Source organism: Chrysemys picta, chromosome 11 (assembly GCF_011386835.1).
Source record: "Chrysemys picta bellii isolate R12L10 chromosome 11, ASM1138683v2, whole genome shotgun sequence".
Lineage (NCBI taxonomy): Eukaryota > Metazoa > Chordata > Testudines > Emydidae > Chrysemys > Chrysemys picta.
In genome coordinates, this window is record NC_088801.1 from 37,293,192 (window position 1) to 37,321,092 (window position 27,901).

The 27,901-nt window shown below is 44.4% G+C and overlaps 1 protein-coding gene across 2 annotated transcripts in view; it reads left to right on the forward strand.

The window, feature by feature from the left end:
• Window positions 1-639: 639 nt before the first annotated feature.
• CERS6 (ceramide synthase 6) overlaps window positions 640-27,901 on the forward strand; it is a 208,959-nt gene continuing 181,697 nt past the window's right edge. Inside the window, exon 1 of one of the 2 annotated variants that reach the window (XM_005290402.5) lies at window positions 640-1,519. In XM_005290402.5, coding sequence (XP_005290459.1) covers window positions 1,350-1,519 — 170 coding nt within the window. In that variant the 5' untranslated portion in view covers window positions 640-1,349. The remainder of the gene's footprint in view (window positions 1,520-27,901) is intronic. The other variant, XM_005290403.4, reaches the window with a different exon arrangement.

Sequence of the window (27,901 nt, forward strand, 5' to 3'; positions counted from 1 at the left end):
AGTGGGCCAGGGAGAGAGAGAGATTTTGAATGGGACAGACTTTGAATGGGACCCAATCCTGAAGGTGGCTCTGAGCATGCCCATTGGATCGGGCGATGCCCCTGAACTCCTGTCCTGCCCCATTTGTGAATCGCTCCGTGGCTTAAGCAAGAGATAAATTCGCAGACACCTAGAGGGAGGCAGCAGTGTGTATGCCCAGAGGCTGAAATTTAGTTGCTGAGGGAACTTTTATTCTGAAAACTTAGGCACCAAGCAAGTTTAAAGCCTACAAGGTTTGGGTGGAGTTTTGTGGATTTCAGCAGAGCCAAAACTGGGATTTACTTAGCTGCCTACATGCAAGGTTCAGGCAGGGCCACCCAGAGGACGGGGCAAGTGGGGCAATTTGCCCCAGGCCCCACAGGGACCCCCACGAGAATATAGTATTCTATAGTATTGCAACTTTTTTATGGAAGGGGCCCCCAAAATTGCTTTGCCCCAGGCCCCCTGAATCCTCTGGGCAGCCCTGGGCTCAGGTGCCTAAGTATTTAGGCCAAGGGGCTCAAGTTGGGTACCTCAAATCAATGTTGACCCTGCTAGCTTTGACACTGTCCTGTTGGTATTGGGCAAGTACTAGCTAAGCGCCCCCTGATGGAAGCAGCTGAGGTCGGGATATGCTGAGTCAGCATCATGTGGGGCTGAAAGGCAGCCGGGCTCACTCCGAAGCTGGTCGGGGATTTGCTGAGAGGTTCGTGGCCTTTCAGTGGACTCAACTCGTGTATCCAGCCAGCACCCGGGTTGGGTGCCGCGAGGAAAGTTTCGGCCGGCTCCAGCCGCGCCGTGCAAGGAAAGAGCCACGTTGCCTCTGCAATTTGCAGCCTGGAAATGAGTGAGCGGGAGGAGCAGCTGCATGGCTGCGGTTGCTGGACACGGGCCAGCCTGTGCGCACTGGGTACGAGCTGAGGCGGGGAGATGCTGCCGAGCCCCCGCCACGCAGGAACCCCGGCAGGGAGGAGCAGGGAGCGGGCTGCTCTCTCTCTCTCTCTCCCCCCGAGGGAGCAGCAGCAGCCTGCCTCGCCAGCACCTTGGCTGCATCCCGCCGCTGGCTGACGCGGGCGGGAGCCAATCAGGGCGCGAGGTCCGAACTGCCTTGTGACAGACGAGGCGGCCCTGCCAGCGCCGCGCAGCCCAGGCTGGGGAGCTGGAAGTCTGGGCGCAGAGCGCAGCTGCTGCGAGCAAAGCGAGGGAGGGCTCACAGCGGCTGCTCCGCAGCGGGACTCACACACACAGACGCGCATCCTCTTCCTGAGCAGCCCCCCCTCTCCCCCCGGCAGCACCAGAGCGAGGGGGGCTTGGAGCGAGACAAAGCAAAGATGGCAGGGATCCTAGCCTGGTTCTGGAACGAGCGGTTCTGGCTGCCGCACAATGTCACCTGGGCCGATCTGAAGAACACGGAGGAAGCCTCCTTCCCCCAGGCTGAGGATCTGTACCTCGCCTTCCCCCTGGCCTTCTGCATCTTCATGATCCGGCTGGTCTTTGAAAGGTAACGCTGGGCTGGGCAAGTGGGGCCACCGCACCGCAGCCTGCGCTCTCGCCCCGTGCAGGGGGCTGCTGCTGGAGCGCGTGTGGGGCAGGAGGGGCTGCTGATGGCCAGCCACGCAGCCTGGCAGGCATGGGGAGGGAAGGAAGGGGGTCCCGTCCAGCTTGCCATGGGGAGATGCTTGAGCTCCTGCTGCTCTCTCCTGGCTCGCCCGGCCAGAGGCAGACACCGAAGGTGGAGGCGCTTTGGAGTTGATTTCCTCGCCCTGCCCGCTCGTCTCACTGGCCCTCCAGCTCATGCCATCAATGCAGACTGTCTAGCTGGTGGCAGCCCAGCGACATGCCTCCGCGTTGGCACTAGGAGGCGAAATTTCATCGGGCATGTTCAGCAGCGCTCCACTCGGTTGTGCAGGGCTGGCGGTGGGCATCGTTTGAGACTGAAGTGTGTTGAAAATGTAAATCACCCCATACCCCCCTTTGCTGCCTAGTCCTGGCCGCATCCTGCTTCTAAACTGTCATGGGCACCGATCGCAAGTCTGGTGGGAGACGCTCAGCTCTTAGGTGCATTTTGTGAAATGTGTGTCCAGCCCTGGAATTTGCTTGTAAAAAAGAATAAATTGGGCAGGGATTAATGTAATAGAAGATCTTTAGCACGTTTAGTAAATATTCAGTTTTAGCTTTTAACTTCTGAGCCCAAATGGCAAGTTTTTTATATTTTCAATGAGCTGTTTGTAATTGTCTGTTAATTCATGACGTACTCTGAACCGCTCCCATTCTGGCATTTTAAGCCTTTGATATTAAATCTTTAAAAGTTCTTAGTATTAATGGGAAAAAACTGAGGTTACATAGTGTTTTCCCCCCACGTGCCAGGAAACAAACTGACCTAATGAGGAGTTTGTTTATCTTGAACTAAAATTCTGTGTAAACCTCACAGGGTTTTCTTAGTGGAACAATTTGATTAAAAAAAGAGCAATTTACTCTAGCCTTATCTATGCTATCTATATAATTGTATATAGATTACACTGGGTGGCAGGATTGGTTCTTGTAATCTGTTGCTGGAGACCTTGACCGTGCTGAAGCTTTGTACTGTATTTCATTGTACAATGCACCTTATGATAGCTGCATGTTATGGTTTTAAATGTGTATATTACAGCTGAACACTAGCCAAGATCAATTAGTAGTACATGTTTGTAAAGTGGCTTAAAAATAAGGGGCTATAATTGCCACATATTTTATTTTACTAATTTCTATTCTAATTTCATACAGTCCTGTTGATGTAGCAGTGTAGGAAATCATAAATCTAAGCAATAATAATCAAAGTGTAATTTGAAATTAGGATTCAGATAAAGAAAGTAATACACCATAAATGCTATTAAGAATAAAATTGAAACTCATTGTTTTCATTTAAGGCTGTGTCCTGGGTTGCATCAGTCCAAACAGATCTAAAAAAAAAAAAAGCTAATATGAAAACATATATATCAAAGGGTCATGTTCTTCCAAAGTAAATATTTACTTGCTATGGACATTCAGTTACTTCTGTTTAACATAGCTGTCCTTGAGTGGATAAAGAGATCATTGAGTAAAGCAGGTTGCTCATGTGTGCTAATTTCTGGGTAGATTAGTATGCCATGTCAAGAAAGATGATATTCACTTTATCTGTGAAGAACAAAAGAATGGTTCCATTTGCAAACACCTACATATTCTTGGCAGAATCTTCCTCTATAATGATTACAAGATGTTCAAAAGGACACACGCAAAGTAACAATTATTACATTCCACACAGGGAATATCTGTATGCTTTAAAGGTTAATAAAACATTTGGTCACTCTGGAAAGCTGAGACCTACAAAACTCATATCACCTCTCACAAGCATTTCATTTTCCCAGTCTGAGCAAAGGTGTTAGCATTTGCTGCCTGGATTTGTGGTTTGTGAAATATTCAGCTGTTTTCATTTCCCAGCTAGGAAGAAATGTTCATTTTGAAAAATGACCACAGCCTCTGTTGGATTGTTGTCTTTAGAATAATTCTTTTGTGCTGCTTTATGGACTTGGGTGACAAGTGAAGGTGTATCTGGAAATCAAAGACTTCCCAGTTTTGATTTAGATGTTGAACAAGAATATAATAAATTAAGTAAAACAAAGTACTCTGTACTTTCTCAGTAACATCCAAGAACTGGCCTCCGGTCTTGCCTCTCCATCCTTACAGTTACCCTGTTGTACTGAAGGGACTTGAGGTAAGAGCATAATGTTGTGTATGGTGCCATATGAGCTGCAATATGTAAGCACAGCAGGGCTAGTTCAGGCTGGAAGAAAAGTTAACTAAGCAGAGAATTTAAGCCCAAGCTTTGAATTGCCTTGTTTTTTCTTGGTTATAATGCAACCTTTAATTAGCTTTTCATAGTTATTTTCCTTTCTCAAGTAGTTCAAAAATAATTTAAAAAATTTAATATTTTATAAATACATAGTTACTCAGATCAGAAAAGCAACTAATTTTCATAATCCTTCATTGTAGGTAGGGCCAATAATCCACCTCCTGAAATGTATGTTGTTAGCCAGATGGAACATAACAGCTTCCTGCAGTGCTGTCGTTAGCTAGCATTGGAAAATATATTTTTGTTTCAGTGCTACTCTTTTTTTGAATCCAATTGCAAAACTCCCAGTGATATTCATGAGTGCAGGTTTAGGCCCTTAATGTGGCATTAATCAATGTAGTATGGAACAATTGTAATATTAAAATGGAGATACTCATTAAAACAAGCCAACACTCGTCTTGGTCCTACTGTCATTGAACTAAGTGGGAGGTTTGTCATTGACTTCAGTGGGAACAGGATCATGACCGAAACATAATAATTATTATTTTATTAATTATTATGTAGTAATTTATTTTTGTGAAAGATAGTATTTGAGAACGGCTACTTCTGAGGCGTGGCTTCTTTAAGAAACCAGGAAGTGGAGCCCCGAGGGTGAAGAAGAGGACCCCCCAGAGGGTCATGGAGAAACCTAGAGAGGGGGTGCCCATAATACTCCTGGAATAAAAGTTTGTTCTTGTTTGCATTTAAACTTGAGTGGTCTTCAAGATTTTGGAATATCACAGTAGTAATGAGGATATTCGACCCAAGTGTGCCTCCAGCTACTATGCAGTTCCCTGTTTTTGTGACTGCACAAGCCCTGTACCTGATGCTACCAGGGGATTCACCCTTGCCATGTACCAAATGGATCGCAGCATTCAATGTGTGCTTGATGGCGGCTGGTCTGGAAATGGCACATGTAGCTTGCCAGCGCACACTCCTACTCCACGCACTAGGTACCTGAGAGACTTTCAGATCTTTTCCATTCGAGAGACCAGCACATCGTATCAGGAAGCAGTAAGGGTGCTAGCAAGTACACTGTCACCCCGCACCCAGAGCTATGTTCGAATGCATTAAGTTTCATCAGAGAGCACAGCTCCCCAGGACATTGGCCTGGAAATGGCAGTTATATGCAGATTTGCATCCCTAACTGATGAGATGATTCAGGATCAGTTTAAGGACTGGATTGTGTCCCCATGTTGTGGAAGTGCCTCCTGATGGGACCAGATTCCCTGACTCTCCACAGGGCAGTGGAGATTGGCTGTCAATTTGAACTTGCAGCACAGACCCCAACCCCTCCAGGTTCTTCTTCTTCTGGGGCATCATTCACACCATCCATTGCTGCAGCCACCCTGGTACAGTGTATTGATAGAGGTTCAGGTAACCATGTGGGAGTTATAGGGCAGCACCCCGATTGTTGGTGGACTCAGGAGCAGAGTGCCAGCATGGGTCCTCGCTGCAGCAACTCCTGTCACTGTCAGAGATCCGGGAGTGTCCAGCCCAGGGACAAACGTGCCGCCGATGTGGAAAACTTAACCATTTTGCCAGAAGGTGTTGCTCTCCCCCAGCCATCACCTATATGGATGACCAGGAGATGGAGGAAGATTCCATGCCTGAGGGGATCAACTTGGTGACACGGGACTGGGAGTATCTTGAAATCTGTCCCTGCCAGTTAGTAAGTGTGGAGATATTGCTGCTGGTGAACACTGGAACACGAGTCACACTAATAAACAATACCACACACCATAGATATTTTGCCTATTTTACCTTGCGGCCAGTGTAGTCCATGCTATTCGAATATGGCAATGCAAAAATCACTTTGCTAGGGATGGTGAATCTCCCTGTGATGTAATATCAACGAGAAGTGGGAGTGTTTCCATTTTACATGGCCCATTCTGGAGCCAACCATCTCAGGCTGGATTTTTTCCAGGCACTGGGCTCTAAAGTGTTAGACTCACAGAACAAACAAATCAGTTTTGGGGGAATGATTGGAGAGATGACGGGAGGTCTCCTCTGGTCTTGGCTGTGGATCATCTATGGGTGGATCCACTGGCCAGCCCAATTATACAACCATTTTGTAGACCTCACCTGGAGCCACAAGGATTTCTTGCTTGCTTCAGGAGGACACTTCTCTGTGGGTGTCAAACCTTTTTTTCTCTTGAACAAGAAGAAGCGGGACTATGCTTATGTGTGGATTTACGCCAAGTGAACAAGGCAGTCATACCTGACTGTTATCCTCTACCAACCATGGAGGAATTGGCAGTGCAATGTCAGGGTACAGCTATGTTCACTAACTTGGATCTATGTCAGAGATATCGCCAGATACCATTTTCTCCTTAGTCATGGAACCTCACAGCTTTTCTCACCCATACAGTCCTCTTTCGGTTTAAAAGGATTCCTTTTGGTCTATCTCTAGGCCCCAGCTGTTTTCAAAGAGGCCGGCCTTCTTGGGGTGGTTGTAACATTCTGGTTCATGGATCACCTTGTTCTGACCATGATGCTTCCCTTCATACAGTATTAACCCTGATTGGGGAGAAGTGTGTTTTTTCATAGAAATTCACTGGATTTTGTGAGCCATGATCTGTTGGTGAGTGGAATCACCCCATTGTGGTCCAATGTGGATGCTATTGTTTGACTACCAGACCCCACAGAGAAGTCAGAACGCCTAGCGTTTCTTGGGTTAGCTAACTGTTACCTTTGTTTTGTGCAAGATTATGCTTAGATGCACTGCACCCTTATGGGCCCTGTTACACTGTAATGCAGTCTGGAACTGGACTCCGGAGTGTTCACAGGCAGTGGGCCAGCTCAAAAAATGATTACTTCAGTTCCAACACTGGCACACTTTGCCTTATGAGGCTCTACTTTTGTCATGTGTGATGCCTCTGCTGTAGCTCTTGGTGCTGTGCTCTATCAGATCCACAAAGGGGTGGAATACGCAGTTGCATTCACCTTTTGAGCACTTTCCTTAGCTGGGCAGAAATACCCAGCGGGGGAGTGGGAGGCCCTAGCTTGCATATGGGCATGTGAAAGATGGTATCGTTATTTGCATGGTTGAACTTTCACACTACGCACCGACCACTGGGCGTTAACCACACTGTTAACACAGTCAAGGTCAGAGCAAAGATCCCTTCATATTCATAGATGGGCTGATTGCCTATGTCAGTACAACTTGTCAGTACAGTACCATCTGGATAAACTCAATCAGGTGGCTGATTGCCTGTCCCGGGCTTTACCTGACAAATCCACAGTAAGGGGAGTTATGAGCCAGGAGGAGGATAATAACGCCCTGACCGACCCCTCTCTTGTCAGTCCCAAATCACTGTTAGAGGCACTACCCCAGGATGTAGTGTTATAAGAAGTTCTCAGATATGTTTGTCAGGGTTGGGCAAAAATTGTTCCAGATTATCTGGTGTCTTACTTTCTTGTGAAATATGAATTGTCACCATAGGTGATCATGGTCTACTATGGGGCTCCCAGAGTACCAGAGGCCATGCTGGAGTGGTATGTATGAAACTGAGGTGTTGCACAGTGTATGGGGCCAGGATAGTCACACTAAAGAGTTGGTCCGAAATTGTGAACCATATTTACTTAGTGGTGAATCCCATAAGCTAACCAGTGTACCTTTGATCTCAACCCTGCTGCTGCCTGGACCGTGGCAGTCCATACAACTAAACATATGTGGAGAAATAACCCCTGCCAAACAGCATCTGTGGTTTCTGACAGGAGACTACAATCTTTTTCCAAATGGCCAGAGCTAGCAGCAGCAGCACAAGTCGTCTGTGATTGGCTGGAGGAGTGATTCTCTAGGTGGGGTTATCTTCGCACAATAATTACTGATAATGGACCGCAGTTTTTCTGCTTGTTTCACCCAGTTCCTGGCAGATTAAGGGCTCTGGCATGTCTGTACTCCCAGATACCATCCTCAGGCGTAACACAGGTGTAGAGAGATTTAATCTCACTTTGAAGAACGGGCTTCGGGCTCATCTGTGTCATGGTTTGCCCTTTCCACAAGCTTTTCATTCAGTATTACAGCATTACCGGGCTGTTCCCTAGGGAGCTAGGCTTCACTGGTACTGGAGTGAGAGTTGTCTTTATCATTAGACTTATCATGCCCCTTTCTTAAGGATCCCAGGAATATATGTCTGTGGGAGGTTCACAACCGTGTATGGAAGTATCAGGCACACTCCAAAGGTTACACCAATGACAAATGGAGGGCTGGGGTGATGACCCTGGCAGTGGGGCAATCGGTACATGTATGCAGACCATGCAGGGTTAGGTCACCGCTTTCAATTCCAAGGCAGGTTACACGGCCTCCAGGAGTGGTAACATGCAAATTGCATGATGGGTCCCATTGGCATATCAGTACTTAAGTCCAAGTATGGGAAACCATCACAGGTGAAGCGGGTCTGGAAATCCCCATCGTACCATCAGCAGCTGAAGTTGTACTGCCTGCCCCAGTGGAGGTTTTGCCTGTTCCGGTAGAGGCTCCGATTTTGTTTCCAACCCCACCTCTGTTGGCGTCCAAAGGGTGATACATAGACCTTTATGGTTATGTGGGCCCCCACACTGGCTGAAGGACTTTACAGTGTAACATCCAGAGGAATTACTGGAATTCTGAAGGTTTAAATTGGGTAACTTGTTATTGTATGGTTGTACCAAAAAGAATGTTTGGAGGGGGAAAATGTAGTATTTGGGAATGGCTGCTTATGAGGTGTGGCTCCTTTAAGAAACCAGGAAGTGGAACCCAGAAGGGGAAGAGGAGTAACCATGGTGAGTTGTGAAGAAGCCTAAAGAGAGGGTGCCTGTAAGACCCCTGGTAGAAAAGTTTCTTTGTTTGCATTTAAACCTGGGTGGTCTTGTGCCTTGTTTGTTTTGAGCAATACAACTGCCTAATCCAGGTTACAGATTAAGGGTTTGCATAATTTAATTTCAGTTAGCAAAGTGATCTGAGAGCTGGAAGGGACAAGGCAAAAGCGCTGCCAAACAGATGATGATTTTCTTCTTTAACTTAAAATGGCTACATCTGCTTCTTAAAAATGTATTAAAAATTAGTTTATGGATGGCTGACAGTAGCCAAGTTGCATCTCAGCAAATCTTTGCAGATGTGTTATAGCCTTCTGGAAGGGAGGAGTTTATAATGGGAACACTTGGGGAAAAAGTTGCTGACGTAATATATTTTTAAATTATTGTCTTATAAATGTATTGCTCTACAGTTACCTTGGGGCTATGAACATATGAGTAGTCCTGTCTTTTAAAATACTTGTGATGATGCTATTGCACTTCTTGTATTGGGGAGGGGTGAAGGGATAGCTCAGTGGTTTGAGCATTGACCTCCTAAACCCAGGGTTGTGAGTTCAATCCTTGAGGGGGGCATTTAGGGAACTGGGGTAAAAAAATCTGTCTGGGGATTGGTCCTGCTTTGAGCAGGGGGTTGGATTATGTGCTCTCCTGAGGTGTCCCTTCCAACCCTGATAATCTATGATTCTTAATATTGGTAAATTAGCAAACAAGGAGTGCTGAGCTTTAAATTAATTGGTACAAACCATTTAATTAGATTTTCTATTTTATTGACAGTCCACCAGGTTGATTACTAAGCTGCTAAAACTGTATGGTCTTACCTTTAATAGAAAGTGCAACCAACTATGAGCATTCACAGTAGCAAGAAATATAGTTAAGGTTGAGCTGTGATTTCCTCCTAACTAATTTTTTCATTTGCTTATAACTTCCTCAAAGCTCATTTGGGGTGAAACTTGCCATGATTGGGTGTAAGGCCAAGAGGTGATTTTGTTTATACTTTTTTTTTTGGGGGGGTAGCAAAATGGCCCAGCCATTTTAAGCGATGTGGGTAAACGGGTTGTAGTAATTAGGGATACTTTTATTTTTTCTCCCCCCCCCCCCCCCCCCGAACTTGAAATTGTTGGCCTACGTTGGGGTGGGCAAACTATGGCCCGTGGGCCACATCCGGGCCACAGGACAGTCCTGCCCGGCCCCTGAGCTCCTGGCCCGGGAGGCTCGCCCCTGGCTCCTCCCCTGCTGTTCCCCCTCAGCCTCAGCTCGCTTGCTCCGCTGCTGGCGCAATGCTCTGGGCGGTGGGGCTGTGAGCTCCTGGGGCAGCGCAGCTGCAGAGCCCGGCCTGACCTGGTGCTCTGTGCTGCGTGGTGGTGGCACGGCTGTAGCACCGAAGCCACTGGTGCTCCAGGCAGTGCGGTAAGGGGGCACGGAGCAGGGGGGATTGGATAGAGGGCAGGGGACTCCAACACTGGCACACTTTGCCTTATGAGGCCCTAGGAGCTCAGGGACTAGGCAGGACGGTCCTGCGGGCCAGATGTGGCTTGTGGGTCGTAGTTTGCCCACCCCTGGCGTAGAGAGAATTCCCTGAAGGAAAAGGGAGCTGTTACATTGGCTTCTTGTGTTCATGGACAGTTTGGGTATAAGTGAGGCAGCCTTCAAGATGCTCTGACCTAAGACCAAGGGCCAGCCTAGTTTAAGATGAGACTGACCAGAGTGTAACCTGTTTAACTTACAGAATTTCGTGAATTTTGTGAGCCTGACTTTTTTCTAACAGTGCAATCATAAAGTTGACTTTGTGTTTAATGTAATACACTATCATTCCTAGTGGAACATGTGTGGGGTTTATATTACAATATATATCTGATTTTTACTAAATGTGCATGTACATTCAGCGTGAAACTCTCTTAAGCCTTGCAATGTGTATCTGTCTCTGTAGTCTCTGCATGCACACATGCTCTTCCCGGTCACCAGTTGGGGTGCAGGAGGGGTGCGAGGTGCAGGCAGGGGGCTTAGGGCAGGAAGTTGGGGGGCAGGGGGCAGGAGGGGTTTGGGCTTTGGCCCGGCGCCGCTTACCTAAAGTGGCTCTGGGGTGGCAGCGGCACGCACCGGGGCCAGGGTAGGCTCCCTGCATGCCTGCCCTGGCCCCGGCCCCGCGCCGCTCCAGGAAGCGCTGCGGTCCCTGTGCAAGGGGGGACGGAGGGCTCCACGGGCGTTGCCCTTGCCACGCCTCCAGGTACCTCCCCCGAAGCTCCCATTGGCTGCGGTTCCCCGTTCCCAGTCAATGGGAGCTGCGGAGGGCAGTCCCTGGAGGCAAGGGCAACGCATGGAGCCCTCTGCCCGCCCCCCACCCGGGGGCTGCAGGGACATGGTGCTGACCGCTTCTGAGAGCGGTGTGGGGTCAACAGTGCCACGGGGGGGCAATCCCGCGGGCTGGATCTAAAGCCCTGAGGGGCAGATCCGGCCGGCGGGCCATAGTTTGCCCACCCCTGGCCTATAGGTTCATTCCAGGAGCTGTGGATTGATAAAGTTGAAGGTCTGGCAATGTCCCCTTTCATTTCCAGCATTTGCTCTGTGTTCAGGGGACTGAGAGCAGGTGGCATAGAGCTGGCATTACGTCTACACCACAGGACTCCCCATCTGCCTTGTTAAGGCAGTTTTTATGGCTGTTTTGCTCTCCAAAGAATGTTACCCCTACACTTTTGTGTGTGTAGTCAACCTTGCAACAATATCAGTATTTGCATTATTGCAAACTTTGAGGTATTTGGGGAGGGGTCGTGAAAATTCAGTATTCTTGGAATGTAAGAAGTCACATGAATTTATCAAATATTGGAAATAGTAATTTTAAAGGAATCACTTCTGTACTGTTGCAAGTGATGATAATGATGATGCTAGTCACCTCAGTTTGGAGGACAACACTGACAGTCATAGTTTGTACTAATGGGTCTTCTCCTGACTCTGTAGACCAATTCAGGAAGAACAACTTTTACCGTGCTGGCCCACAGAGCCGTTTGCCTACTTGTGCTGATTGAATTGCTCTGCTGCTACACTTCCAGCTGCTCAACTTGATTCTTCTCAAAGATAGAGGGCAGCTGGCAGCACACTCCAGTGCAAATTCCTCCAAATGCAAAATATGTGGGTTGATCATAAAGCAGATGAACTCCAGGCCGTTGATGATCAACAGGATTCCAAAGGCTTCTGTGATGCTGTCAAAGCTGTTTATGGCCCTACCTGATCCGCTTTGATACTGATAACAAGTGCTGATGGTGAATCTCTCATCACAGATCACACTATCATCCACCATTGATGGCATGAACATTTTAGTGAACTATTGTTGGAATTATTAATAATATTTGTAATTATTGACACAGGAAACCACGAAACACTAATTTAACCATAAATTCTTTTATTAAATCCAAAGGCCAAATGATATTTATATAATTGCTCTAAACGTGCCTAAAAAGCTTAAATAATCAGTTTACTACCCCCAATACAGTAACAAAACATTTATAAGCATTTGATCCAGAAACTTACAAATGGGCTGTACCCAGGGGTGCTTAGACTCAAATTGGTTGGCTCCAATGTGGTCAGATAGGTATTAGCAATGACCCCTTTAAGAGTTTACATTTTATACCCTAGAGCAAACAAGTGATGTCATTGCCAATTACTGACCAGCTAAAAACCAATTTGAGACAATTCACACTTATTTCCAGGCTTAATACAGATAACATTTATAACTTCCTTTCTTTCCAAGGCCTTTCCTCTCTGTCTCTTTCCATGCTTCTTGCTTACCAGCAAAAGAGTGGGAACATTTGGGCTTGTTTCTTTTAAGACATTTTTTCTTTGTCTTGTTACCACAGTTCTTTATTTTATTTGTTACTTTTGGAACCAGACATCCTTCCCACACTACTTACTATTCTCATGGCCTTCTTTTATTTGCTGATTACTCTCTACTACCCACAAACTATAAAGCAAATATGTTATTTTCTTAACCAAACTTAAGCTAACTCTAATTCTTTATTTTTTTTATCCTACAACTATGTAATCATTTATCTATTGTTTCTCATGAGTCACTGGGTAATGCCTGCAAATTGCCCACATGTAATGCACTTGCCGATCCACCTACACAGGCTGAGGTATAGAAAGCTGTTCAAGTAATGAAAAATAACAAATCTCCTGGGCCAGATGCCATTCCAGCTGAAATTTTCAAACATGGAGGAAATCTTATTGACAGGCTTCTTGAATTTTTCTTACATGTTTGGCTTCAAGAAATCCTACCACAACAACATAAAGATGTCAATATCATCACTATCTATAGCATAAAGGCTCAAAGAGTGACTGTGATAATTACCGTAGTAATTGCTCTTTCTGGCCTGAAAGATTCTTGCACGAATCCTCCTGAACTGACTTCTTACTCAAAATCATTGACAGGGTGCTATCTGAATCACAGTACAGCTTTTGTGCTCAGAGAAACACTGTTGGCATGATTTTCACCATTCAGTAATTACAGGAAAATGTTGTGAACAGCGTCAACATTTGTACATCCTCTTTCTCAATCTAGCCAAGGCATTTGACAGAGTCAGCTGAAGTTCTGTGGAAATTGCTTGTGAAATTTTGATGTCCAGACAGATTTATTAACACTTTAGCAAGTATACAAGGAATGTCCTAGAGATTCCTACACTATCAAAAGGACTTCCATTTTAAAAATGTGATTAGTCTTAGTCAGTGAACTGTTTATAAAGGTACTTTATGTGTGCAAGTGTTTTCTGACACGGATCCTATATTAAAGTTTCCAGAGGTGGGATTTGTATCTGAATAAGGACTGCAGGATGCAGCAACAAGTGATTTCTTAACAACAGAGTTTTGTTTGAAAAGGAATTTTAGCCAGCACTACAGAAAATAAGACAAAGCGGTCTGCAAATGCAGTGGTGTGATGACAGTTGCAGTGAAGGGTTATCTCAAGTACAGCTATTGAAACAGTTCACTCTTATTGTCTGTTTGCTTTCTATCATCAGAGGGTATCATATTGTCCTTCTGATTAAAGAGCACTTGTGTCTTCTCATGCTCATTTTATTCCCCTGTAAATTGTTCTTCAACCTTTTCCCCCAGTTTGGATTATGTAGTTGTCTTTACTGCTTCACATTTTGAATAAAAAAAACACACATATGCCCCGAGAGTGACACTTTAAGAATTTATTGTTTTGAAGTTATTGATTGTCCCTGCCCTTGGTTCAGTGGGAGGAGGAACCACAATGGAAGGAAGACAAATAATGGAAACCTCTCAAGATTCATCATGAGTTTCTTATGCATCCTCCTGTCCAGGGAGAAGGGTTCCTGGACTGGACTGGTGCAGAAAGAGGACATTAATCTGGAAACCCCAGTCTTTGTGTGGAAACCAGGCTCTGTCTTCATGGATCCCGAGGTAGTAGCACAGGGAGCTGGCCCTTCCTACCAAGATTTGCAGGACTGTTCTCTTGGGAGCTGCATAGCTGAAAGCTGTAGTTTTCTTCCCCACGCCGCTTCAATCCCCATCTTCTGTGGAGATGGGAGAAAGAGAGAGAGAGACTGAGTATGTTAATGCTACAGTGTTATAGGATAGTTGGCTCTTTAAAGGGAGATGGATCTCAGCCCCACCTGTGACACAGCCAACTTCTCCAGATGGGAAAAATGAAGATCATGGCACCCTATCAGGCCTCTGGGCTATATAAGGAAGAGGGCTGGCCAGAGACTTAAGGCAGGCAGGCTTGGGGATAGGGATGAGAGAACTGCAGGGCACAAGAAAGCTCCTGCAGGGAGCTGTGAGACACCAGGCCAGAAAAGACTCCAGCTAAATAGGGCTGGGAATGGCCTGCCAAGGCAGGGAAGACTCCAGGTTGGAAGGCCTGGGAGTGGCTTGATTAAGAGTGGGGAAGGATGAATATATCAAAGTGTTGACTTAGACTTTGAGGAGAGTATTTTGGAAGTGTTTATGATAAAGAGCCATAGCGGTGTTGGCTATGAGAAAGCCTTTGCAAAATTATTGAGGAGCTCTGAGGGGAGAGAGACTGAAGCAGAGATGCTGCAGTGCAATACCAGGTTATGAGGGGTCACTCTGGAGGTGGCTGCCCCATTACATACAGCATTTACTACTGTGCAGAATTCCTGTAGGACATCTCTGTTTAGGAGGGAACAATGTCACATGAGTGGCTTCTCCCAGCCCCTGACATCCCCTCCTGATATGCAGGGCATACCCATTAGGTATGCTTGTAGAGGGCATTCCTGAAGGAAGGTTAAGGGGCATATCCCATGGAGCCACTGCTTCCGTTCTTCCACATGCCCTGATCTCCTAGGTATTTGATTTTATAATTTTTACCCTATTCAGACCATGTTCTGTGTTGAGGGGACAGTACAAGACTCCAATTACAGTACATTGGATATACATATAATATAATATGTTTAAAAAATAGGGGCTTAGGGAAAACTAAAAAAAACCCTGCAGGCTTTTTAAGTCTCTTTAAGCCATTTGATAGTGGAAGTGATTTCTGGCTGTTTTGATCTAAACAATCTGTCCCACTCTTACATTTTTTCAACAGAAAAAACAGCTGCTTTGTTGGTATAATCACAGTCTCTTAGGAGTCTTATGTGAGGAACTTCACTGTCTGCAGCATGGGCTCCCTCTTCTTTGCCCAGCAAATGGGAACAAAACACCATCCACAGCATGTGTTGCTCCTCTGCATTTCCCACACTGAAGATGCTCCCAAAGGAGCTCTCTTGGATCTTTGGATTGTGTTTATGTGCTGGGCTTTCTTGTCATTCACTGGTTTTCACAATGAGGAGTTAACTGTCAGGAATGAAATCAATAGAAGTCCAGTATGTTCTCCAATGGCTTGGGGAATCCTCCTGTGGGTAGGTAAACATATTTCTACCCACTCGATGTTGGTGGTTGTTTCTGCAGTGCGCAAAAGTGTGTTCAGTAGTCTACACAATACATAGAGAGTCGTCACTCTGATGCTGATGAGGGTGCAGTTGATGACTCAGGATGAATGTGGTAACAAAGAGTAGAGAGCGGATGGGGTGAGGAACAGCAAGAATAGAGCAATGGGATCATACGGTTGCTGAGTCTGGGCTTATGCACATTTTTACAGAGCTATAAGTGTTTTTGTTTATTTAAGTCGCTTCTTGTGGGCGCCACATAGGAATCTTGCTGAGAGTTTTAAATGAATGAGTAGTAGGTTATTGGACCATTATGGGGAGGCAGTCCATGCATAGGAAAGCACCATGGAAAAAGGCATGGAGATGGTTGTGGGAGAAGCAGACAAATTAGGTGTCTAAGCTGGCATCACTTGCAGAGGGAAGGGGTGAGGAAATGATGTGATAAGAGAATAGGTTAGAATATTGACAGTCCCCGACTCCGAGCCAAATTCTGTCCTTGACTATAACACCTTTATCACCCCATTGACTTCACAAAGGGCTGTGTTGATGTAACAGAGGGCAGAAATTGGGTCAGCCTGCTCTGGTAACAAACTGCATTGCAAACACTGGGAATTCCATACAGCTTGTTTCCATGAGGCAGGGAATACAAACTCCTGGGCATTCTGCATTGATGTGAAGGTGGGAAATCTGAGTGGAATGCTATATGGCTGAAATCCACCCCAGGGTGCTGAAATTCTGTGCAAATCCCTTACTTAAGTCCCTCCGTGGGGCTGCATTTGTTGTCTGTTGGCACAATGGACTCATAGGCTCCCTTTGTGCCACAGAAAGGGTTTTTTAACTGCCCCTTTTATAGTCTGGCATGAGTGTAGTATGGATGTGAGCCCTGGAATAAATCTTAATAGTACATCCTCGTCCTCCTCCTCTTCAATATTTTGGTGGTCTCCAGAATGCAAGTGGCATGTAGTTTAAATACTCACTGCTGCATTCTAAGCAAGGTCTCTTGTTTATGAATAGTATTTTGAGCTGACTGTCATGTGTCTCCCCAAGTACAAGATGTAATCATAACATGTGATTTCTGCACAGTTTTTTTTCTTATTATACAATGCCACCAACACTCACTTCTGTTATCTCCTCAGAGGCTGAGTGTGGCTCCCTGAACTCCATCACATGCCTTTTTCCCCCTTTTTTGTTTTGTTTTTAATGTCTCATTGGTGAACCAAATTAAGCTATGTGATCCCTTATCCCTTTACTCTCAAAGCTGCTAATGGTTAACATACTATGAGATTTATTTACAAATAATAAGGACAGAAACAATATGTTAGAAATCCAAACCAATATCAGATACACAGAATGTAGAAACTTTACCATGATCTTTGCTCATGAAGATGTGGAGTTTTCTCCAGTATGTCAGGTGCCATTAGATGCTTGTTTCTATGTTCTTGCACCTTGTTCTCCCAGCAATCCAATTTTAGCCCCAAAAGCTGCAAACTGCCTTCTCCCAAGTGTGTTCATCCCACTGATGCTCTAGGGCTGCTACTGGAAATGCAAATGTCTAGCTTTGTTTTATTGGAAGGCTGACTTGGCTCTTCAGCTCTAAGCCCCATTAGTTTTTTCCCTTTACTCTTGCGGGGGAGGGGGGTTTGTGGAATGGACTAAATGGAAATGTAACTAATCTTGGAAATTACATTCCAGAGGTGACAGCAGGTTCAATATGGTATCAGGGCGAAAGATACCAGCTCCTATAACTGGAATAATGATAAAATATATAATGCATTTGTCTTTAACAGGTACAATGTTAGCATTCTTGCTATTTGGTAGATGTTTTAATGTCAGTTTTATCCAAATGACTTTTTTTTGGTTGCCCATTTAGCACCTTCAAGAGATGCCTTGAAACTAAAGGCCACTTTTCAGCAACAAAATAGTTCTATCATAGATAGCTGCAAATACGATCAACTGAATGGATTAGCTCTGAGAGGGTAATTCCGACTCCTTGCCCACTCTATCATTTGTCTCTCTGAGACTTTCAGCAAGGATGCCAGTTATGGTGATAGTATATGTTGTTTGGATATATGCTCATGAGGGACAGAGCTGAGATCACCAGTTCCTTCTGTCTAAGCCATCAGACAGCTTTCTGATGGTAATGACTTCTGTCCATCACTGAACAGGCCTGGTTACAAGATAATGTTGTAGAGATGGAAGGCTCTGTATTGCTTTACCAATTCCCCTGAGACATCTACTTATGCAACAGGTCTTCAATTTAGAGTGGTTCACTCTATTTCTTTATAGAGTCTTTAGTGCATAGAAAATATATTCATTTAACAGGTCAATTCTTACAACACAAGCTGATGTGTTATTGTAATCTGTGGCAAGAGCTCAAATCTCTAGTCTGACGTTTATGTTCTACAAGTGCACTTTTCAACTTCCCTGCCCTAGCCTTTCATTTACAGCTGGCTTCAGAAGCCAGTTGATTTAAAGAGAAACTAACACTTCAAATCCACCACTGCCAGGGTACCTCTTCTGCTTGGTACTACACAAGTATAACATCAGCTTTTTGCCTCATAATTTCTAACAACAAATTCCTCACTCTAATAACAAATGTGAAAAATATGAAAAGCTGAGAATAAGCTAAGAGTGATGGCATCTCCACTTGTATTAATCTATTTCATCTCCTCCTGTAGTCAAATCTTTTGTCCTCTCTCTCTCTCTCTCTCTCCTTCTTGTAGGGAAGATTCAGTATTCTCAAAAAGAACAGGAGTACTTGTGGCACCTTAGAGACTAAAAAATTTATTTGAGCATAAGCTTTCGTGGGCTACAGCCCACTTCTTCTGATGCATAGCTATTTGTTAGTCTCTAAGGTGCCACAAGTACTCCTGTTCTTTTTGCAGATACAGACTAACACGGCTGTTACCCTGAAACCTGTCATTATGCAAGGTACTGCATTTAGCCCTATGGAGTGGAAATCCATCAACTTAATGAAAAAACTCAAACAGATACAGACAGACATCATCTTCCTTTCCAAATGCAAACAGATGGACTTCATACCAAAAGGACTAAAGGTAAAAAAATCCATTACAATCTACATATCACACAGACTATGCTGAGAGACTGTGTCACACACTCTCAAAGAAACTGCGAAACCACCTGATCAGCTATGCATCCGAAGAAGTGGGCTTTAGCCCACAAAAGCTTATGCTCAAATAAATTTGTTAGTCTGTAAGGTGCCACAAGTACTCCTGTTCTTTTTGCGGATACAGACTAACACAGCGGCTACTCTGAAATCAGTATTCTTACTCCTTTCAGTTATGCCATGAAACATGATGTCCAGTGTAGCGTTAAGACACACACAATAGGGTTAATTTGATTGATTTATAAATATACAACTAAGGGGCATTAGAAGCCCCGAATAGAGCTGGTTGAGAATTTTTCCAAATTTTTTTTGGGGGGGGGGGTCAGAAAATGCTGATTCATCAAAAGTGAAACTTCAGGGGCACGTGCGAATTTTTATGAAACTTTAATCCGGAGCGGTTTTGTCCTGGATAGACTTTTGGGAGAGAGAGAAACATGCCATAGGAGCCTATACCCTGGTGGTTAGGGCACAAAATCAGGGATGTGAACCCTGGTCTCCCACACCCCAGATAGGTGCCCTTCCACCAGGCTATAGGCTATTCTCAGCTGGGTATCTCAGTATTTTTGGATTTTTTTTCTTTGAAAACGTCTAAAGGTCTCTTTCATCCCAATGCAGAATGGAAAATTTGTTGAAATCTTAATTTTTGTGGAACGGGAAAACCATTTCCTGCCAAGCTGTAGTCCAGAAACCAAGTCACGTCTTTGTGGAAGCCATGTATTAATGGACCAATAAAACATGCAATAGGGTGTTTTAATTATCTAATTATTTTTATTCTCTTCTCATTTGTTAATCTCTCCATTCACAAGAGCAAAAACGTTTATAACTTTGATATTTTAAAATTCTGTTTTACTCCCATTTTTAGTTTTGTGACTGTCTACTCTTTTTCCCCCCATCCCCATTCTTCTGTTCCCCTTCTCCATTTCCCTTAGAGCAACAGCAGCCAGCCATGCGGACAGCTGAACTCCAAAGGGAAAAAGAGGCTACATCCTAGCTTGTGTTGTGCCGTAGTGGCTAGCAGCCCTTCTTCCTCATCTGGATTGCTTTCATATTGCACTTTTACTTAAGAAGCGGTGCTGGGAGCCTTACAAATCCCAACGTAGCTTCTTAAGTGACATTTAAATGTAAAAGTAGCCCAGCCATCTGAGGAGGCCTGCTGAGAGCAGCAGACATGAGAAGAGGGATTTATGGCAGGGGACATAATACTACAGGCTTTGAGGCTGATCCTGCTTTCACTGAAATCTTCTTCAGTTCAGTGGAAGCAAGATCAGGTGCTTTTAGCTAGCTGTGCAGCAGAAGCCCTGAAGTATTGATTAAAAAAAAAAAAAGCTGGAGGAGATTTTCCTGCTTATCCCTCCCCCCCATTTTGTACCCAGTGCCAATACATTTCCCTTGAAGAAAACTTCAACAGAAACAAGTATCAGAGGGTAGCTGTGTTAGTCTGGATCTGTAAAAAGCAACAGAGAGTCCTGTGGCACCTTTAAGACTAACAGATGTATTCGAGCATAAGCTTTCGTGGGTGAATACTTCCCATGCATCCAACAGAAACAAGGACACTTACTAGGAGAATGGCTCTGAGAGCTGAAAGAGGAGAGTGAATTTTAGAGCAGATAGACTGGAGCTCAGCAAGGTGAGGAGAAGGTCGGATATGGTAGTCGAAGCAAAGATACCCAAGGCTAAGTGACGTTGCTAGTGATTCACATAGCAAGGAAAAACTCAGCCCAATTTGAGTTGTCAATGTTTAATACTTTGTATAGAATCTCAAAGAGAAACTTCTTCCCTCAGAGGAATGCCAGCTTCTCCTGTTGAACTGGTCTTGCTGCTGGCAGAATTTAGCTGTTGGAGAGACTCTGCTTCCTCCATCACAAACTCTCTCTCCCTTCTAACCTTGCAGGCTCAACATAACCCACTAACCATTTTGCCAGTCTCAACTGTGCAAAACCAAGCATGAAAACCCACTGCAGGTGTAGGGAGCAGGATATCAAATGCAGTCCCAGCTGGTGGGACAGCTTGGCAGCTCTGAAATTACAGTTGGCTCCCTGTATCCCCTGTCTCCTCTCTGCTTCAGCACAGCTTTGATGGGAAAGAGAATCAAACCAATAGTCTCCAACAGCTTCCTCAATCTTCATTCTTCATCCTGCTTTGGTTATTTCTAAAGACTAGCTCCAATCATGGCCCTGGACCTGATCACCCTTATATAGGAGGAGGAGTTTGGATTTGGATCCAAAGGTTGTAGCTTGGGTCTGTCCCCTTCTTTTAGATTCCGAATGACTTCCTCTGAGGCTCCTGATGAGCTTGTTCAGGTCAGATCCCCCATCTCCCTTTTCTGGTCCAAGGGCCATATAGTAAAAAATTACAGACTATAGCAGCAGCCATGCCCTCCCTTGCTCCTCACCCAGTGACTTTCTGCACGAAGGTTCTGGAAACTTGTGAAGCACCCCCAGAGTTCATAAATCAGATTTTCTGGTTCCCTTGGTAAATGGCATACTCATGACTGCAGCATTTCTGTATTTCTTTCCATTTAAAGAACATATTACTTCTGAGAAACTATATAGTTACATGTACAAGGAGTACTTTAATCACACGGTCTTACTTCTCCTATTTACATACTGGGCCAGATGATCCTCACCTGGTATAAATCACAGCTCTGCTGGAGTCATTGAGCGCTGCTGATTTACAGCAGCTGAGGATCTGTCATGCTGGATTTCTTCTGAGCATGGCTTGGTCATACATACAGTACCTGAATCTGATTTCACATCAATATAAATCAAGAGTTACTCCCTAGAAACTAATGGAATTCACCAGTATGATACTTGTGAAAGAGAGAAGAATCAGACCCATCATATGTTCCCTGTATGGGTACATATAATCAGCCTGTATATTTATTATACTGAGAGGATATCTTTTTAAGAATTATTCTCAGTGGTTTAACCGAAACAAGGAGATTCCTACCCTCTGCTTCCCTTTCCTCCCCTTATTTTTTTTTTAAATTACTAAATTGTGGCTCCTCATTGTACATATGCAAATTCATACAGAGAAGCACAGCCCTGTCAGGAGATCCCAGAAACACTGCACCTGATATCTGCGGGGAGGGAGGTAGGAGGGGGAGCACCATGACAGCATAAGCCAGTCACCCTTCTACACCTTTTGAAGTGGTGAGATGTGCTATCACTCTTGCATTGTCCTAGGTCATGAAGTGGCTGTAGGGGGTGAGGACTATGGCTTCACCTTTCCCTCTCCTAGTTTCACTAGGTGCTAGCAGAGGGCAGTCCTTAGGCCTAGATCTCTGCTTGTGACTAGCCACTGCGCAGGGGTACAAGGGTCTGGTGGAGTGTGTGTGTGTGAAGCTTCTTTTACTTTATATTCAGGAGAACATTACTCATAATAGGCTTGTAAACAAGCCAAGAGGAAGAGAACACTTAATGCTGTGCTCTGTTAGTTCACGTGGGGCAATTATCTTGTTTGGAGAATATAATTGTGTGTGAGTCTGTGTAAACTATGCTGGAATGATAGCCTCTACCTAAGATCAGCTTCGTACAACTCCCACTTTGTCACAGCAAGGTGCTGTTTTAGCTTGCTTGATAGAGCTCTGAGCTATTTATATGTATTGAAAGTCATAAAATATCCTCTGGGAATGATTATATAATGAAAACCCCATGCATATCAAAACACAACTACTGCCTACATGAGGAAGTGTCTGTCCCAAATCCTCTCAAAATTTCCTTAATCTCCAAACCATCTTCAAAGAATGCTTGGGCAAACAAGTCAACAAACTCAGTCAATAGATGAGCAGACATTGATTCTAATGGACTGCTTGGTGGACTGAGTTCCAGAGCTGAGTACATTCCCCAGAGAACCCCCAGAATTCAAAGCTAGATATTGTCAGTAGAAATGTCAGCTGTCAGCACAGAAAAAGATGGAGGCTCTTAGCCTAGGAAGATCTAATTTGAGTGCTATTGCAATGCAGTGGTTAAAGCAGTGGACTGGGAATCAGGAGGCTTAGGTTCTCTGCTAATGACTTGCCGGGCAAACTTGAGCAAGTCACTTAACCTCTGTACCTGAGTTTCTCATCTATAAAATGGGTATAAGATGCCCATCTTTTGTAAAGTGCTTTGAGGTTCTTGGATTGAACCTATGAGTACAATGTGCTGGATTTGCTACAGGTTGAGCCACTCCAACTGATTCCTAAATCTGCTCTTAGCATTCCACAAGCTGTGTGTGTGTGTTCTGGTAGAACCTGTCCCTCCATCCGAGGTGCGTTGTGAGACACACAAATAAAAAGTCATCTTCACTCTTGAGCTGCTTTTTCAACTTCAAAAATTGCCTGATACTGATTATGTATTATACAAAGAAAAATACTACTACTGAAACAACTCCTTTCCTTCTGTCTGTCTGCACCATCTCTCCTCTGGCCAGAGAATATCTGCATGAATAAAATAACCTAAAATGTACCGAAAGTGAAGGTTCCCCAGTAGGGATCATCGTCAGAGAATCCAGACCTTGAGAACTAGCACCGTATGTACCCTGAGCAGAGATATCTAGTTGGAAGCTTGGCTCTTTACTACTGAAATAATTTTCAGCACCTTCTTAAATTCTAGCTCACCTTATGAGTTTTCATGATACTACTTAGAAGCAGTATAGGGAAGGTTGCCCTTAAAGCACCAGCCTGGGACCTGGAATATCCCAAGTTCTAGAAATCGTCCTTTGTCACTAACTTTCTTTGTCCCTTGGTGAAGTCACACATGCTTTTTGTCTGCTTTCCCCATCTGTAAAGTAGGGTTGGTAATGGATGCCTGTCTCAAAATCAAGTTGTGAGGATTAGTTAATTAATGTTTGTAGATCTCACTGAGTCACATAAATTACTATGAAGTGCTCTACTTAGAGTTATATTGTTGCTACACCCATAAGTGGGAGAGAGGGCAGAGAGAACCTTTTGCCACTTTCAGCATTTCTGTGAAGAAGGCAGCTACAACTCAAATGCTTGTGTTCGTGATATACAAAGAGAGGCATCAATTAGAGTTGCCAAAGACATGCAGCTTACCAAAGGGGATGGGATCAGCTCAATCAATACAAGCAGTTTGGCAATTTTCAGTAGTGCCATCAAAACGATGGCGATTTAAATGCTCAGATGCTCTTTAGAATACATAACAACAATTTGAACAGTCTTGTGCAATATTTTGCAAATAATTAACCATGGGTTCAGTTATCTTCCTTTAGGTTTTATCTGTGGTGTGATCAGGCCTAGTTAAAATGTAACACAACTTGCTGCTCACTCATTCAGATCTAGGCCCCGATTCCACAAACAGATTCACAAGCATGCAGTGAAAGATGAGTTACAATAAACTTTAACTAGTCCGAATCATATCGCAGGTCAGGCCGTGGGAGGATGGTTAATTAACACCTCTTCAGACAAATGGATGAGAGACAAAGAAAATGTAAAGTAAAAACAACTTGTACAAGTTCATACAGATCTGTGGAATGTAGAACAACTGGGTATACAGACTTGTTTGAACCATTTATCTCTAGAACATATTACCAGTTCTTGTTAAATCTACACCCTAAATTCAAGGGTAAATGATAAAACAGCACCTTTCACTATATGTGGGTTTGTTTAACTATATGTGTTTTAGGAAATTTCTGTGGTAGAAGATTTTCTTGCATGTACGATGGCTGTTAGCATGCTTGCTGGACAGCTGAGGCAATGCATATGAATCTGTTATGAAAGCAGGAGGAACGTGTGTGAGAGACAGAGAGAGCGCAACAGGGAGAAGGAGGGAGAGAGGATATGTTTACACTGCTGAATCTCCAAGCCAGGCCAGCTGACTGGTGCTCCTGGGGGCTTGGGCTACAAAACTAAAAATGGTAGCGTAGACGTACAGGCTGGGGCTGGAGCCTAGGCTCTGAGACCCTCCCCCCACAGGGTCCTGGAGCCTGGGCTCCAGTCTGAGCCCAAACATCTACACTGCTATTTTTAGCCTCGCAGCTTGAGTCAGCTGACCCAGACCAGCTACGGCCATGCCACTGGTCTTTCATTGCAGTGTAGACATACCCAGTGTGTCCACAGAGCATCCGCTTTTTGTGATTGTGCTCATCAGAACAGACTACTGGTAAGAAAGACAACAGATGCTGGCTGGATCACATGATGTAAGATGTGAGCAAACTGATATCTGTGCATTTCTGCTGATCACAGCCAGAAATTTGCCACCAGGACAGTTTTTTAATCCCCACTACTCCTTCCAAATCAATTAATTGGTGACCTCCAAAGAATTAGGAAGGCAGACCTGGAGGAGAAATAAAGGTAAAATAACTAATTAATTCAGTATATTGCCTCAATGCAGAATCAGCCCCTGGTGCCCTCTCAACCACCAGGCAGAGGGCAGGGAGGCCTGGCTGAGCCGAAAGTTCCAAAGGAAATGTTGCAAGGTATATATAAATCTTCTTACAGAGTAGATTACTTCTATGCATAATGCTAGAAATGATATGAAAACTGGCATGGAGATCTTCCAGGAAAGATTTTCTGAGGCTGATAGCTGGAATGAGGGCACAGAGGACAGAGAAATTACAGCCCAGGATCATTTTTGAAGAAGTTAATCTGCCACTGTAAAGAGCCAAGAAAAATGGGACGACCTAGAAGATGGATTAAGTAGACAAAATTTGTGGCTTGTAGGCCTTCCTGAGTGGGAAGGAGGAGGAGATATCTTGTCATTTATAAATAGCTTTCTAAAGGAAACCATTGCAATAGAGGACTCTGTGCCTGTGTTTGAACTAAAAAGAGCACATCACAGCCCTTTACCAAACCCCCCTGCTGACAAACCACCAAGAACGGTGATAATAACATGGTTGAAATGCTAAGATAAGGAGAGTATTTTAAAATTAGCCAGAAAAGTGGAATCTACAGCTAGTAAGAGTAAAGTGGTGGGGGTTGAGAGGGAAGAAATAATGGTCTTCCCTTTTATCTTTGCTGATACCAACAGAAGAAGGAAGCAGTTTATTCCAATAAAAAAGACTGACAAAGGATTGTTCTTTTATTTATGCTATCCTGTGCGCGTGCATGCATAATATAAATTCTCCAGTAGCCCCAAGGAACTGTGACATTTTGGATCTTCTGGAAAAGCATGATATAACTCAGCAATTAATCTGTGTATGTGGGGTGACCACGCATCCCATATTGGGCAGGACAGTCTCAAAATGCAGAGTTCAAGTCCCGGTTCCGGGCTGAATGACTCTTGGACAGCATTTGTCCTGGATTGCCTGCAGCACTGTTCCGCACAGGCCTGAGGCTCGGGGTGGCGCCAGCCTCTTCTTGGGGCGGGGAAGGGGCCTGAGGTGGGCCTTAGCACCCATTCACCATCAGGCCCTACCCCTTGCTCCTCCTCTCCCCAGCCAGGCCAAAAGCTGGAGCCAGGCAGTAGTAAGCTGTCCAGGGAGCTGTGATACTAACTGTAATGTTCCAACAGAGGAAGGAAGTTAAGACAGCTGAAATATTGCTCTTGCTCCAAAGCTACAGTTAGAATATTCCTATTATGGGTGAATGGAAGATGCTAGCTGGCCACCTATATAAAAATATATATGGTCGGTTTTTGGAAGTAAACGAACAAAAATTGAATTTCAAACCACATATTAAGAGCAATGTAATCACAGCCAGCATGCACAAAAATATTTGTGACCACCAATTTCTAAATAAAAATATAAGCTGCTTTCACTCAGATGCACAAAACTACTCCCTTTTGGCAAAGCTGTACTGCCATTGTCTGTATAAGGACAGATGCTCCTCAGTGTTCGAAACAACGGAGCTATTCTCTGCAAATGCAGATGATCAAATTGGATATTTATCCTTATCTACTAAATAGGATTCAGAAGAGATTCTTAAATAATTTGATGAAGTGTTTACTGGACTGGGATGCATTAGGAATATAATATCACATTGGGCTGTATCTCTGCTCTCCTGACTTGTCCCTGGTTCCTGCTTTCCTGACCTGTTCCAGATCTCTGCCCTTGATCTCTGATTCCAGCTCTGATCCTTGACTTAACTCCTGCCTCTAACCCCGGCTCTGACCACTAGGGCTGACCACCCACACCATGGCCGTGACAGTGGCACTTGCTTTGATTACAAAGTAGTTCAGCCAAAGCCAAGAAAGGTGAAGGTACTTGTACAAATGAAAGAATCCCAAACCGAGGAGACACTACAAGAAGATTCTTGGGCATGTTAACATTTAACCAAATTCATCTCTAGGTTGTGCTCAGTGATGTGTCCTATTCAGATTGGTGCTGGGAGATGGTCCTGGGATGAGATGTAAAAGAAAAGCTTTTGGAGAGTTCAAAAATAGCTGTGACTGAAGCATCTATGCAGAGAGATTTGGAGATTAACGAAGACTAAGCGTTCAGTTAAAGGAAACAAATGGGCAAGGGCTGTCCTTCTACCCAGTGACCACTGCTGGGAAACATTTTGTAAGGACCTAGAAGTCTGTTTCTCTCCCTTCTTGTACTGATGGGTTAAACAGCGTGTTGCATGTGGTGGAAATGGAATGATAGACACATTTATTTACATACATGAACATGAAGGGCTTTAAAGTCGTATGTCCTCTTTTTTAAGTTACGAAACTGAATATCCTCAAGCTGTTCTGAGCAGGAGAGAAATGGACACATGAATAACTGAAACTTGGAGGACTAGAGCCCTGCCTTTGTGAAGGAGCGGAGGCCTGGGGCGTGCCTTCATATGCAGATACATATTTTATTTATATATATATGTATTTAAAAGCACAGAGTCAGTGTTGGAGATCTAGGTGTGTGGCCGAATGTTTCAGTTATTTGCTTTTTGAAAGTCCTATGTGAATGAGCCTGTCTTTCTAAAAGTATTCACTGAGGCTATGTCTACACTACCACTTATGTCGGTATAACTTATGTCACTCAAGGGTGTGAAGAAACGCCCCCTTAAGCGAAATAAGTTACACTGACCTAAGTGTCAGTGTGGACAGCATTATGTCGGCAGGAGAGCTTCTCCCAGTGACATAGCTACTGTCGCTCATAGGGGGTGGTTTAATTATGTCTGTCAGCATAGAGCGGACGGGAGATCTTACAGCGGCACAGCTGCATCTGTATAGCTGTGCTGCTGTAAGATCTCTAGTGTGGACATAGCCTGAGTTTTGTGTATGCCAGGCTTCAATAAAAGCTATCTTTTAAAAAAAATGATAGCAGATGCTACAATGTTGTGTCACT